The sequence below is a fragment of the Euprymna scolopes genome, chromosome 23 (genome assembly GCF_053919585.1).
Source record: "Euprymna scolopes isolate OS-2025 chromosome 23, ASM5391958v1, whole genome shotgun sequence".
In the NCBI taxonomy this organism is placed as follows: Eukaryota; Metazoa; Mollusca; class Cephalopoda; order Sepiida; family Sepiolidae; genus Euprymna; species Euprymna scolopes.
Window position 1 is genome coordinate 29,650,680 of NC_136504.1, and position 15,508 is coordinate 29,666,187.

General features: G+C 34.9%; 1 protein-coding gene across 1 annotated transcript in view; it reads left to right on the forward strand.

Moving 5' to 3' along the window:
- LOC145245817 (uncharacterized) overlaps positions 1 to 14,364 on the forward strand; it is a 39,461-nt gene extending 25,097 nt beyond the window's left edge. Inside the window, exons 3-4 of the mRNA XM_080107468.1 lie at positions 10,294 to 10,381; positions 12,618 to 14,364. Of these exons, the coding sequence (XP_079963594.1) occupies positions 10,294 to 10,381; positions 12,618 to 13,651 (1,122 nt within the window). The 3' untranslated portion in view covers positions 13,652 to 14,364. The remainder of the gene's footprint in view (positions 1 to 10,293; positions 10,382 to 12,617) is intronic.
- The last annotated feature ends 1,144 nt before the right edge of the window (positions 14,365 to 15,508 follow it).

The window sequence follows — 15,508 nt, forward strand, 5'->3', positions numbered from 1 at the left end:
GAGGCTACGAAGTCTATTTTGAACTCTATCAAGACAGGATAAGTCCTTTATATCTCCTGCCCAGATATGGCAACAGTATTCCATCCTTGGATGTACCTGGCTCCTATATAGATAGAGAATTGTATCAGCAGTGAGATATCTACTGGATCGATAGAAGGATCCCACCATTTTTCCAGCGGCTTTGGCAACGGATTTGATGTATATGTTTCATTTCAGATCAGGAGTAAAGATCAAACACAAATGCTTGTCTTAGATTCGTGAAAACTTCTCTATAAAAGTACTGTCCGTTGACAAACAGGAAGCAAACTTGCTATAACGCTTAACAATGCCAGTTTTCATATTAATGTATTCTTTAGGTCAGTGTTGTAAAGTTACTTTATTTAAAAATTCTTGGACTGCTAAACCTTGGTAAGATAACAGTTTAAGAGACGGCAAACTCCGAAATAATCTACCTTTCGCTCAACCCAGCATTATTCCCGTAATATTTATGCCCCCCCCCTCTCACCCGAATTAATGAATGTTGATTAAGAGAAGCGTCGTTAATGATTGCAGAACACTTGCTTAACTATAAACTTATTGTGCAGCCGCCCCTTTTTAATGTGACATTGTCCGAAACATTTTTAGTAAAATTCTAATACCACCTATGAGTTCTGATATTTAGCATCTTGTGGAAAGTGAAATCATGCTGACTTACTTATTAGCAATATATATATATATATATATATATATATATATATATATATATATATATATATATATATATATATATACTAGCATTCAGCCCGCCGTTGCCCGGCTGTTTGGAGGTGTATGTTGAGCAAAAAAGCGGTCAATTTTCTTAACTTTGACCCCTATTATGACCCCTTAATATTTATTGTTTTGAGCTCAAATCAAGTTATTAAGTTAGATCCATGTACAAGGAGCCTAGATCTGAAATTTCAATTGTTTAGACCCAAAATTGGCGGAGGAGTTCAGTAGAGTTCTCAAAGGTCAAATCATTGAACTTTGACCTCTTAACAGCCAAATTCTGGCCGAAAACCGATCACAAACATTTTCCCAAATCTCCGTGCCCTGTATATCAAATTTCGAATCTGTAGATTAAAAATTACAGAGTTATTGCGTAGGGAAATGTACACAGACACACACACACACACACAGACACACGGAGAGACACCTTCACTTATATATATATATATACTAGCATTTCAGCCCGGCGTTGCCCGGGTGTTTGGAGGTATATGTTGAGAAAAAAAAAAGAAAAAGAAAAAGCGGTCATTTTTTTTAAACTTTGACCCCTATTATGTCCCCTTAACATTTATTGTTTTGGACTCAAATCAAGTTATTAAGTTATATCCATGTCCAAGGAACCTATATCTAAAATTTCAAGTGTTTGGACCCACAATTGGCGGAGGAGTTTGGCAGAATTCTCAAAGGTCAAATCGTTGAACTTTGACCTCTTGCTCGGGTGTTTGGAGGTGTATGCTGTGCAAAAAAAGCAAAAAAAACAAAAAAATGGTTAATTTTTTAAAACTTTGACCCCTATTATGACCCCTTAAAATTTATTGTTTCGGGCTCAAATCACTTTATTAAGTTAGATCCATGTTCAAGGAACCTATATCTAAAATTTCAAGTGTCAAGACCCAAAATTGTCGGAGGAGTTTGGTAGAGTTCTTAAAGGTCAAATCGTTGAAATTTGACCCCTTAACAGCCAAATTTCTGGCTGACACCCGTCACATCGATTTTCCCAAATCTCAGTACCCGGTATTTCAAATTTCGAGTCTATAGACTAAAAATTGACAGAGTTATTGCGTAGGGAAATGTACACAGACAGACAGACACACAGACACACAGACACGTTCACTTTTATATATATATATATATCTTGTATTCATTGTTCTTTACTTTCATGTTAATCACACACACACACACTTATATATACATATACATATATATATATATATATATATATATATATATATATATATATATATATATATATATCGTTTATTCATTACCCACACAGCAGCAGCCGTATAGCGTAATGGAGAAAAGCCTTGACTGTTATTTGGGCGGTCGGGTATCGATCCTTGCTTGAGGCAATTCCTCTCTAGCTGCATTGATGAGCTGTGAAACAGCGGAACAGTACTGTATCTGGATGACTATAATGCTATCTGGGGTTGAGCATATTGGGAAGTGATATACAAACTGCCATTAGCGTATTGAGCGACGCTCTTTCAAATTGAGCGGAGGCATTTGGACGATGTCAAAACATCGTTTATTCATTACCCACACAGCAGCAGTCATATAACGTAATGGTGAGAAGCCTTCATTGTCATATGGGCGGTCGGGTTTCGATTCTGGCTTGAGGCAATTGCCTGTCTAGCCGCATTGATGAGCTATAAAACAGCGAAACAGTACTGTATGTGGATGACTATATATATATATATATATATATATATATATATATATATATATATATAATCTCCAGAGAGTCATTTCGTGAGATAACGGTCTTTATAGTGTGGCGATGTACATGAAACGCACGCACGCACACATACGCACACACACATACACACGCACGCGCACACACACACACACACACACACACACACACACACGCGCGCGCACGCACGCACACACACACACACATGAATGTATGCCGGCAATTAATTGATTTCATTGGGGGATTCCACCTATTTCGATAAGAATAAAAAATTCAGAAGCTAGAACATGTGAGATATATATATATATATATATATATATATATATATAATTATTTTTTTACTATAATAATTAAATACCTACAGACACTAGTGTTTCATCCTTTCGGGATTCTTCAGTGCAGGGTGTCACGATTACTACCAGTCGAACGATTCGAACCCCGCGACACGAGACATCTCTGGCTCGATAAGCGGAGGCCGTATCCATTCGGCTACCATTATTGATAGTTTTAAAATTACATCGTACTATAAGATCGTTTTTGGCTTATGTGGGCTATTTATATACAAATTTATTGGACAGTTTGTTTTATATATATATATATATATATATATATATATATATATTTATATATATATATATATATATATATAATTAAAGATGTGGGAAAACTGCCAACCTAAAACGTATTTTCACCGGATGCGAGCATTCCCTGAGAATATATACCGGGAGAGACAATCAAGTATTGGAGGTTGTTTCGGAAGCTGCGAAGATTTTATACCTAAATTACGTATTTTTTTCTCAGCCTTTCTTTCTCTCTGCCTATCTTTCCTTATATCTTTTTTTTTCTATATCTACGTCTCCTCTCTATATCCTTTTCCTTCTGTATCTCTTTCCTCTCTGTGTATCTTTCCTCTCTCTATATTACTTATCCTCTCTAGATATATCTCTTAGATGCCTCTCCTTTTCTCTCTAGATCTTTCTTTTTCTCCCTAGATCTCACTTTTCCCCTCTAGATATCTCTTTTTCCTTACTCTTTCTAAGTTAGATCCCTTTCTTAAATTTAATATTACGCCCGGGTCGTTATATTACTGAGCAAGACGAAATATCTCAATTAAAATAAGTGAACTAAGTTAATCTTGTTTCTAACAGCATAAAACAATACGAGGCCGAAATCATTAACTGAACAGATTTATATCTCTTGCGTATGTTACCGAAAGTATTAAGCAACAACGTAGGGATAAAAAAGTGAATTAATTTTATATATAAGTTATTGTATGTGTGTTTGTAAAAATAAAAATCCAAAAAACAAATGCTTGCTAAATAGTATTTACTTGCTTTATAGAAAATCTGCGGGCCAGATGAATGAGGAGCTTTCCGCATCTCGTTAACCTGAAAATGTGTCTTGGCGCACTTTATTTTTATACCGAACTACAAGATAACAACGCACACCAGGAAATAAAACTCAACTGAATGGACTCCGCTTGCCGCTTTGTTTCCAAATTTATTACGCTTAGCAGATGTACTCGTCTCAAGACAGGTTCTTTATGCTGCGACGGCCCGGGATATTTTAATGAATGCCAACAATCTGTACACTAAAATACTCCAAGAAACCAAACCCATAGTACCATGGCGAAGATACAGTTAAATTATTGCCTTAGAATTTGTTTACATTTCGCAGATTGAAGCTACCATTACGGTATCTTCGAGAATTGGATTTAGGAGTCTGTACGGTTTTATGTGATTTGCGTGTAATTGTAGTTTAAATGTCATTAACAATAGAGATAAGAAACAGTTTTAAGGCATTGATACTCCCTACGGATCCCTTAAAAAAGAAATATAAATGTACGTATCTCAAGTTACTTAGCCACGACAATAGAATGCCTGTTAAAAATTTTATGCAAATCTGTATAATAGTTTTCTTCAAATATATACGTATATTAAAAAAGAAAAAAATGACCCGTTTGGCTATCCATTGAACTCCTGTAAGAATTTATGAATAATAAAAAAAGTAATTTGCACAGCCAGTTATTTAGACAAAATCTAAAATTAGTCGTTCTGTTCAGTATTGTTCTTTCTCCTCTTTTTCTTCTTTCTCCTCTTTCTCCTCTTTCCCCTTTCTCTTTCCACCCCCCTTTTAATCTCAATATCCTTCGCTTCCACTTTCTCTTTTTCCCCTTTTCTTCTTTTACATTTTCATTTTCTTACTTTTTCCCCATATTTTTTCCCCTCATCTTTTTCGCCATCATTTTTTCTTCCCATCTTTTTTAGTCTCCAGCTTTTTTCTCTCCATCTTTTTTCTCTCCATCTTTTTTACTCTCCATCTTTTTTCTCTCCATCTTTTTTCGTCCCATCATTTTTCTGGTCATCCTTTTTTCTGTCCATCTATTTTTTTCATCCCGTCTTTTCTCTGCCAACCTTTTTCTATACCGACAGAGAGATAGAGGGAATGAGATTCCCTCTATCTCTCTATCTCTCTTTGTCAATTTCTTTCTCTTCACGTATTCTGTCTACGTATGAAAACGATAGAAAGTTAGTATTTTTACTAATGGATCATTTGATGCAGTTGGTTTTTTTATACAGATTAAAGCTAATTAGAACACTTCACAAAAATAACTTTCAAGAATAATTCTATCTTAAAAATGAATCACGTATGATTTAAATATATAGGGAAAACTTTAAGACCACAAACGTTGATTACCTAAGCTTTTCTATGCTAATAAATACTTTTATGAGAGCTGGGAAAGCCAAGCTTTGTAAACATCCAAATTACAATATACATACGTAGTGAATAATTCTTACCAAATTAGACATTTTTAGGTTTAATAGCTTGAATAAAATGCCAGACTCGCATACAGATACGGCATAATCCAGTTGTCACCGGTTCTCCTTAGATCACCGAAGTTAAGCAACATTAAGCCTAGTAAATGCCAGTTGGGTGACAATTTGGAAATACCAGGCGCTGTATGTCGGAGTAGGTTGACACGTCATCATCTCTGCCGACTGGGATATAAATACAACTGGAGCCTCTTGTGAATTTGATATCTCCACGGAGTTTTCTCCTTCGGAGGAAGCCGGTTAATCCCGCTTAGATTGCGTGCCGTTTTAATAGAATCTAGTGGTGGTGGTGGGTGGGTGGGGGCTGACTTATAGACAGAGAGGCCTCCTCTTTTAATCAATACTGTTTATTTTATTATATTATTTATAAGTTTATAGCTATAAACATATCCAGCGTATTATATATTCTTACGTAATTATTTGTCTGGATTTCGGATTTATTACATAACAACTGTTTTATAAAGTAAATATTTCATTTAACACATGTGGTCATTTTATGAAAGAGAAGACTCTAGAAAGCATGTGTACGTAGTGTGATCATGTGTGGAAGTGAAACCTGTCCAGTGAGGATTGAGGACATGCGTTGCATGGAAGGAAATGAAATGAAGTTGAAACGAACGACGGGTAAAGTGAGACGTCAGAGGAAGATTTAATCTAAATAGGATAAGTAGATGTAGACTTTGATTGTATGATCACGCTGAAAGAATGGCTGAGAGTTCTTGTGTTAGTGGATGTAGAACAGTTGAGGTAGCAAGTTCAGTTTACTGGAGAAGGTCAAGGAAATTACAAAAGAAAGTGATAAAAATGAATCCCAGGAAAAGGGGGATAGATAAAGATTTGGTCATAGATGGAAATCAATTTCTTTAAGCTCTTTTGCGCATGCCAGCGTGTAAATCAGATGTTAAACCGATGATGCTGCTGATGATGATGATTGAGTCTCTGTTTCATATCTTAAAAACTGGTTCGGTTCAATATTTCTACCCATTTACAAACTACGATAAAAGACAACCGAAGAAGGCCGGAGAGCAAAATGCCCAATTAATGGTAAACAAAGCAACATGTTAGAACAACAGTCACAAACATATTCCTTTCCTTCCCGTAAAAATAGTTAGACACAATTGGTTTTTAATTTGTGGGGAGAGGAACAGCTTCTCAAAAAGGTGAACTCTGGATTAAGGCAAAAAAAAAAAAAAAAAAAAAAATCGCCCAAGTTTAAGGACCTTGAATTCCTTACCTTGAAAACAGACCAGAATTTACACTTTGGTCTGTGATATCGTTGAGTGAATTTTATTCAGTTTAAAACCTAAACGTGTTGATCTCGTTACATTACCCAAACCTGCAAGATTTAAGAGAAACATACTGTATTTATACATTAGTTGAATAAGTGAGACCAGATTGGAAGCATTTAGCATGTGGCTTTCCAATGTAAACAAGGGGAGGTAAGTATTTAGCACGAAAATGACTAAAACGTGTGTGTAACATTTGTTGACGATTAGCTGTATCTCCAGTTTGTCGACAAGGAAAAAAAAATAGCACCATTTTATAAAACCGTCTTTATTCGCTCGGTTTGTACGTATTTGTACATAAATCCGCATTTATTGTCATAAAACAAGAACGTGTTTATTTTGTGTTTTTTTCCTCTATAGAAGGAAAGGTGCTTTCAGAGATTATAACAAAAAAAAAAAACAAAAAAACACATCGCCAGAAATTTTTTTAATTAAAACAAACCAAACTTATTCTATTTTAAATGTAAATTATTTGTAAATGTTTATAAAAACTAAACGACAACATTTTGTATAGTAACGATTTGTTAATGAATAATGAAATTAATAAACACTCGAAATATTCAGGATTATTTAAAAATATATCTACCAGATTCGGATACAAACGAAACTGGCAAGAATATGGACTTCATACTCTCCCATAGGCCACGATAAGATTGCAAATGTTCTTACAAGTTTTATATGGATTAAATTATTAATATGGTTATGCCATTCTCTATCTATATAAAAGCCAAGTACGTCCAAGGATGGAATACTGTTGCCATATCTGGGCAGGAGCTGCTAAAAACAGCCTATCCAGCCTTGACAGAGTACAAAATAGACTTCGTGGCTTAGTGGGGAATGCCCTTTTCTCTACCCTGCAACCTCTCTCCCACAGAAGAGACGTTGCGAGCCTATCCTTGTTTTATCGTTATTTGCATGGCAGGTGCTCGTCTGAACTCCAATCTCTGGTCCCCCCTCGCCAATCTTTCACGAAAAACACCCGTCTAGCTGAATCCATTGTCAAAAGTTTCCCCCACTCTTTATCTGTGCCTAGATCAAGACGCGGATTCCATGAACAAAGCTTCTTAACTGCACGCCTGTGGAACTCTGTTCCGTCTGCCTGCTTCCCACCGGACTACAACTTGGATGTGTTCAAGTCCAACGTTAACAAATTCCTAATGAACCGCCCCCTTAAGTAAACACTTCATAAAATCTCCACACTAACGTAATGTACTTGCAATAACCCTTATCCCTGAGTGGCTTCCGGGCCTTGATAAGTGGTGATCACTGTGTAAACAAAAAAATGTACTTAACATACAAAGTTATCTTCTCGGGTTGTCAATGTCAAACCAAAAAATATTAAAGCTGGAAAATAAATCTTTGCTTGTGATTTGCGAATTTTCTTAGTACAGACTAGAGGACAGCTAATATGAAACTAAAAAAAAATAAGTACCGATAAATAAATTAAAAAAAAACCCACTCAAATCTCATTTGGGCCTCATGCTCTCTAGTGGGCCATTGTTTGATTGCAAATGGACTTATATATACTTTTTTATATGTAGAATATTTAGAAACTCATTTACATCTATTTCTTACGGATTAAATTATTAATATATATCTAACATTATAGTTACCTACTCGGGTTTTAAAAGTCAGACTGAAATAGCATATAAGCTTACGAATCAAATGTTGCTCATGACTATCCAATTTTCATTTGTATCGTTATACTGTGTTATCGACAATGTAAATGCGTACTTAGCTACAATTAATTACAAAAATCAATTCGTCCAATTTAGACATGATGTAATACGAAACATTTTTAAATAAGTACCTAAAAATAAAAATAAAAATCAGCGAACTCATATTTTAGTTTGAAGATTATTAGAACAGTTGTCTACTTTAATTTTTATCAAATATCCGTTGAAGATTTAAGGTAGAAATACGGATAATTATTTAAATAGTTGATTGTATACAATTTTAAAAAGTTGCTGTTTAATCAGAGAAGGTTAAATTGCAAGTTGTTCGAGGTTTTCATTAGGTAGGGTTGAATCTATTGTCTTTTCTCTTCGAAGGGTACACTCACGAAGAAAGATACAACAACTCTAGCTTAAAATCTATCTGATTTAAGCGATACTTTGAATTTATGTGTCACAATCTTTCATCATACTGCATTATATTTTTTCTTTATGATTTTAACTGCAAGTGTTATCTCACTTCAAATACATTCTTTATCATTTGATTGAACAGACTAATCAAGTATCTGCTCCCGAACAGTAACCTTAAGATCAACAATTATGACTCCTACTTAGTACCCATTTAGGAAATAACAATTACTCTTAATTTTTTTTTATCAAAATCGCCCCAGACGAGACATAAAGCCACGTGATGTAAAGAGCTAAAAAGAATTAAAAATATGATTATTCAAAAGAATATAAGAAACATAGTTAGCACGAAAATTATCTAAGAGAAACGCTACTGGTATAGGAAGCTGTATGATGTTGGGCTATAAAAACAACAAATTGTCAAAAACTACTAGACCAACGTGTCAAACGAGCTTCAACAAAGGACGCAAGGAATAGATGAAATAATTCTAAAGAGCAAATTCCATAAAAATACTTGTAGAAAAGTCCAGGGTGGAACGATAACGTTGTCGCCCTAAAAAACACTATAGCTTTACTTTAAAATTTTTACTGAAAAAAAAATCAATTCAGGTAACTCGATTATGTAATAGAGCTGAAATCTATTCAATGTAGCCACTTTTAGCCAAAACCACCGCCTCGATACGGGTCCGGAACTGGAAGCATGCCTTTCCCACGAGTGCCGGTGGGAGCTCGGTGAATACTCGGCGGATGGCGACGATCAGACTGGCTTTAGTGTTGTGGGAGGTTATGTTGGTGATGTTCACGACGTATGATCAAACAAAATAGCGGATCCAGTGACGTAGCATTTATTCTGAACACAAGCCTGGGTCTCTTTGGACTTGCGGGTCGGCGTCGAATCCTACTGCCACACCCGGGGTCTGTCAGTTGCACTAGGGGATCACCACACTCTTCAGTACATCTAGGTAGACTTTTGAATAACTTTCGAAGATGTGGGGTGGCATGATGTGGCCCTCACTTGAAATCACAACAAATAAAATAACTGTGGCCGGAAACATTGTTTTCATAACCCTGTTATTTATGACAACCCAGCGATGCATCTTGAGGGTGCTAGCAATGATTCTGTTGTCATAACTTGGATCGGCAAAGAGCATGAGTTGTACATCGGCGGATAACCAATCTCGCTCGTTGAACATTGTGTCACTTTTAGACATGATAGAAGGCTCCTATGGCTCTTGGGATTTGTACACAACTGATCAACTAGTAGATGGTGTACAGCAAAAAAAACGAAAACTGGTTTTCATCAAACGGGAATGGAATCATGTCGACTTTTCTAGGACAGAATTTTATCGTTCCTTTCTCTAAGATTACATCTGTATGTGTGTGGAGGAGAGAAAGCGGAGAATAGATAGGGTGGAGTAAACCAAATTACAGACACACTTCTAGTCATTATCAAGATCCTCAAATAAGATAGGTATTCACAAGCCAAATATGAAAACAGTGTCCCATAATGGTCTTTTTACATAATTATAAACAACAAAAAGCAAAAAACAAAACAAAAAAAAAAGGCAAATTAATTACTGCTATTAAGTTCGTGACAAATATACTATAATTTCTTTTTAGAAATTAATTTTTTTATTTTGTTATTTCAGGGAAATCGCCACAGCAAAATGGAAAAGGCTGACATTTTAGAAATGACAGTCAAACAATTACGACATTTACAAAGACAACATTTTTCTGGTAAGTACATTATTACCTACTGAAGCATATCGAGGTAGATCTGACTGAATAGCTGATGTTCGTTTTAGTCGAGGAGATGTCCGCGTTTCATCTTCGCGGAGAATTGTATATAACTTAGCCTGATGATAATCTGCGGGCATAAATCACAGATACCACTATGTAGCTTAATTGACATAAACACGTTTTCATGTTTTACCGCTAAATATTAATAAATATATATATATATATATATATATATATATATATATATATATATATATATATGCATTTGTAGTCATCGACATATAGTCCTGTTTCGTTGTATCACCAATTTTCAGTGCCGCTAGACTAGCACCTCTCCCACGCCAAGGATTGAACCTAAAACCGTCGTGTTGACAGTCGGCAGTTCTACCACTCGACCACGAAAGCGATGCCCGCAAATAACCTTGCTGAATGTCTGTTTCAAACAAACATCCGTCCACCACTTTTCTAGTGCTCAAACTGCCTGTTTATAAGAAAAAAAACAACGAGCTTCGAATTTTTCAGCCAATTAAGTAGCGGGTGTGATTATTTACGACAGTGCTCTACCCAAAGAGGGGGGGGCTTAAATATATTTGTAGTCTTGGAAGTTTTTCAACCTCGAAAGCTATATAAAAATAATTTGAAAAATTTCTTTTAATCTTTTTTAAGTCCTTTGTTGAAAAATTATTTTGTCAATAAGTCATTTAATCGCCTGCAATCGCTGAATAAACTTGCTTTTTTCAAATTCACAATAGTTCTCCGTTTTAAGGGGCCATCAGTTGTTTACCTCCAGCATTTAAAAATAAAACAGTATATTAAACCATGGCTCCTCAGCAGTGTTGATAAAACACCACATCATTAAACAAGAGAACAAATAATGTTCCGGATATGAGATCTATATATATATATATATATATATATATATATATATATATATATATATATATATATATATATATATATATATATATATATATATATACTGGTTTGTTGTATCCCAAATGATAAAAAAGAAACGTTCATTTATTTCAAGAAAAACAAAACAATAAACAAAAAACGGCACACTATTCCAAAAGACCAAAAAAGACGAAAGGTTAACAATACGAGAAGAACGGCATGTCAAAAATACGGAAAACACACTTTAAATATGATAATAAGAGAAAAAATACCCCCAAACATCTGACGAGATATTCAGACAAATATACTCTCAAACCGTTTACTGTTCATGCGCACTGACTTGGCATTTATGGATAATTTATTTCCTCCCAGTCCTGTGTACATTTTGGTTAATCTGAATGTAGAATTGTCGCTTTCTAAATTGATGATTGTGCAAGCATGGGACACGCTTATTTGTTGGTATTAAAATAATTATTAATATTTATTTAAAATATTACCTCTATATTTCTCTCTCGCTCTCTCTCTCTTTCTCTCTCTCTCTATGTATATATGTATATCTATATCTATCTATCTATCTATCTATTTCCCTCTCTCTCTCTCTCTCTCTCTCTGTATATATATATATATATATATATATATATATTAAGTTATAAAATGTATATGGCGATTAAGCTACACTGAATATTCCGCGTTTCATCTCCTCTAGGACCCTTCAGGCTTATGCACATAAGCCTCAAGAGTCCTAGAGTAGATGAAACGCGGAATATTCAGTGTAGCTGAATCGCCATTTTTATTTTATAATTTACTAACTAGCTCTACCTACGTATTGAGCACTTTTGAAGTAAATACTTAAAGTTTACGCATAAATCTATACTTTCGTATATTAATTTTATGTGAGTAAATTAAGTAGTTGTATATATATATATATATATATATATATATATATATATATATATATATATATATATATATATATGTTCCTGTGTATGTGTAAGAAAGATGTTCTAAGCGTAAAATTGTTTCTATCATTTAATCTCTCTGTCTGACTTTTGCATCTTTTTTTACCGTTGTAAATTGCGAAATTCTTATGCGTCTTTTCTCTATAAATACCCCCATCGCACTTGTCACATTTCAAAGCGTATTCATTGGCCCCAGAGATAGAAATACACCAACAATAAATTTGTGAAAAAAAAAGAAAGATAAACATATATATATGCCTCACTCATTAGCCCAGACGGTGCATTAATTAGCAAACAGATACTTAATAATCTTCTCATCGCGTTATTTCAATTATTCTTTCCAAATGTATATTCAATTATCTTTTTCTTTTTTATTTTAGCCTCTGCCAATGAGGAACCTGTCGTCTTTACGAAATATGTCATGGGATTCCAAGAATGTGCCAGCGAAGTAAGCCGCTATTTGAGTTCGATGGCCGAAATCGAACCTGATATTCGAACCCGTCTTCTCAACCACTTGGCAACCTACATAACAACCACGCCCACCCTTTCCAACTCGTCCCCAAAACGTCTCTCCTCTTCACCATCTCTGTCGTCAACCGGTCCCATGAGCCGACCGTCTTCCGCATCCGAAAATTCCTCCTGCCCTTCACCCGACAAAGACACTTCGTCCCCGCCATCGCCGTCCCGACACATCTCGCTGACGAAAGTCCCCGGAATGATCGCTTCTTCATCTTCCCCATCGTCATTATCATCTTCTCCTCCTCCGCCTGCACATCATTCTTCGGACTCGAAACAAACAGCTCCATCAGCGACCGCCAACGTGACCGGTGTTACCAACGGCACCCTTACGGTAGACCCCGCCCTTTCGCAGATCCATGCGTCGAAATTGGGAGGCGTGCAACTGCTCGCGACGAAGATGCCGAATTGTCAAGTAGCGTTCGTTCTCCCTGCTAGTGTCATGACCGAAGATCGCCAGCAAACACTCCATCAACAGCAGAATTACTTCCCCCTTCCAATCTACGCGCCTACCTCGCAAGCCACCTTCGCACCATTAACCACCCCAGCATCTAGCTCGGGAACAATGATGACTCTGATGCCTGAAATGCCTAAATCCGGTATCAGTTTAGCTTCACTGTCCAATATGGGTGCTGTGCCACAACTTATTTCATTTCCAGGAACATTGCCGGGTTCCTTATCGTCGAATACACATATTTTGGTTAATAGTACAGACATTTATAAACAGTTCGAACTTTCATCCGAAAGCTCTCCCCAAATCTCACCACTGGAAATGAAAAAGCCACTGTCTCCACCTGCTCCTGTAACCAAGCAAAATTCTAGAAACCATATAGTCGTCCATAAAGAGCCCTCGGCTATACGGGTGGGCGAAGACGAGAATGTGTGGCGGCCGTGGTAAATACAATAATATAAAAGAAACTGAATTTTAGAATTAGATAATATCAAACTCATAATCATATCAGAACGGTCATCATCATCATCATCATCATCATCATCATCATCATCATCATCATCATCATCATCATCATCATCATCATCATCATCATTGTCCTAATAGGGATATAAAATAATCAATAAATCATGAAAACTTCTGACGAAAATCGGATTTAGATTTGACGAGACTTTATTCCAAAGCATCTTCCTGAAAAATGACGCATTGTGAAAAAATGGCACACAAATCTTTTAAATGATGTACTGATTATTTTCGTTTTCACTACACTGTTTTACTCTCAAATAAAAAAAACAATGAAGATGAAATAATAAGAAAGGTCGATTTCAAATTAAACAAGATCATCCTAAAATTCTTTAAGTTGGATTTTCACACACACACACACACACACACACACACACACACACACACACACACATATATATATATATATACTACAGATTACGTAATGAGAAATTAAAGGTCAATTGCAAATTAAAAAAATATATTTTACAAGGCTACTAATCTACCTATCTATCTACTTCTCTCTCCCACTCTGCCTGTCTGTCTGTTTGTCTGTCTGTCTGTACCTCTCTCTCTCTCTATATATATATATATATAGAAAGAGAGAGATAGATGGAGAGAAAGATAGATAGGTAGGTAGATAGATATAGATATAGCTCTTTCTCTTTCTCTCTCTCTCTTTATATATATATATATATATATATATATATATATATATATATATATATATATATATATATATATATACCAAGCAGTCATTTAATTTTTAATTTGTTTGTACAATTAAAATTTTCAATCTAATATATGTTATTACCTTTGCTGGTTTTTATTAAAAAAGTGAATTCTTAAAATGTTGATATTAGCAGAAGTCTCGACTAACTATGTACTTTGTAACCAAAAATATTATAACGAACTACGTTAATGCCAATAAAATGATACAAAAGTTAGAAATGAAAATTTACTATAATTTATTTTTCAGTTTAAATGCTATTTCTGTCTGACTTTGAAAATCCGACAATATAACTTCTTTTGTTGTATACGTATCTCATTTAATCAGTACGAAAATTGTGTGCGAGTTACTATTTTTTTTCCTTCAAAAACCGTGTCAATCAATTTGGAACCTTAATGAACATTGGAACATTTGGAAGTGTGCAGTTGACACCGGTTTCCAATTTCGCTTCCGTCTTAATCCGATGGATATCTTTTTAAAAGCACCGAATATTTCGAGTGCTTATTGATTTCATCATTCATTGGAAAAATTATTTCACGAATAAAAGTTCATTATCTAAAATATTGTCGTTTGTTTGTCATTTAACATTTACAAATGTGCTTGGGTTTTGTTTGCTTTTATTTCTTAATATATGTATTCGATACGACTTGCTATGAAACTGCTTCTGAATTTTAGAGAAAGACTAGACTACCCGTGATCCGTTGGGTCAGTATGTTATATTAGCTATGGAATTCATGTATGAGCGTGACACTTGTGACGTAAAGAAAATAGTTTTTTTTTGACATAACAGAAACATTTCTATGAAAGTATATTAAAATGAAAAAAAAGAATATAGATAGATTTCTATGAGTCGTTCTGTTTATTATAATTGATTAATTAAAAGAAAAATGCAGTTACTGAATTATAAGTGGTTGGCCATACTTATAGGTAAATGTGCACTGAACAGATACCATAATACTTATTATAGTTAAATTCAAATTTTGATATATCTGCTTTTTTTTTAAAAAATCATTCATTTCTGTATTACATTTAAGTTATTTTTAACCCCACTCTTCCCATGTTAAATAATAATT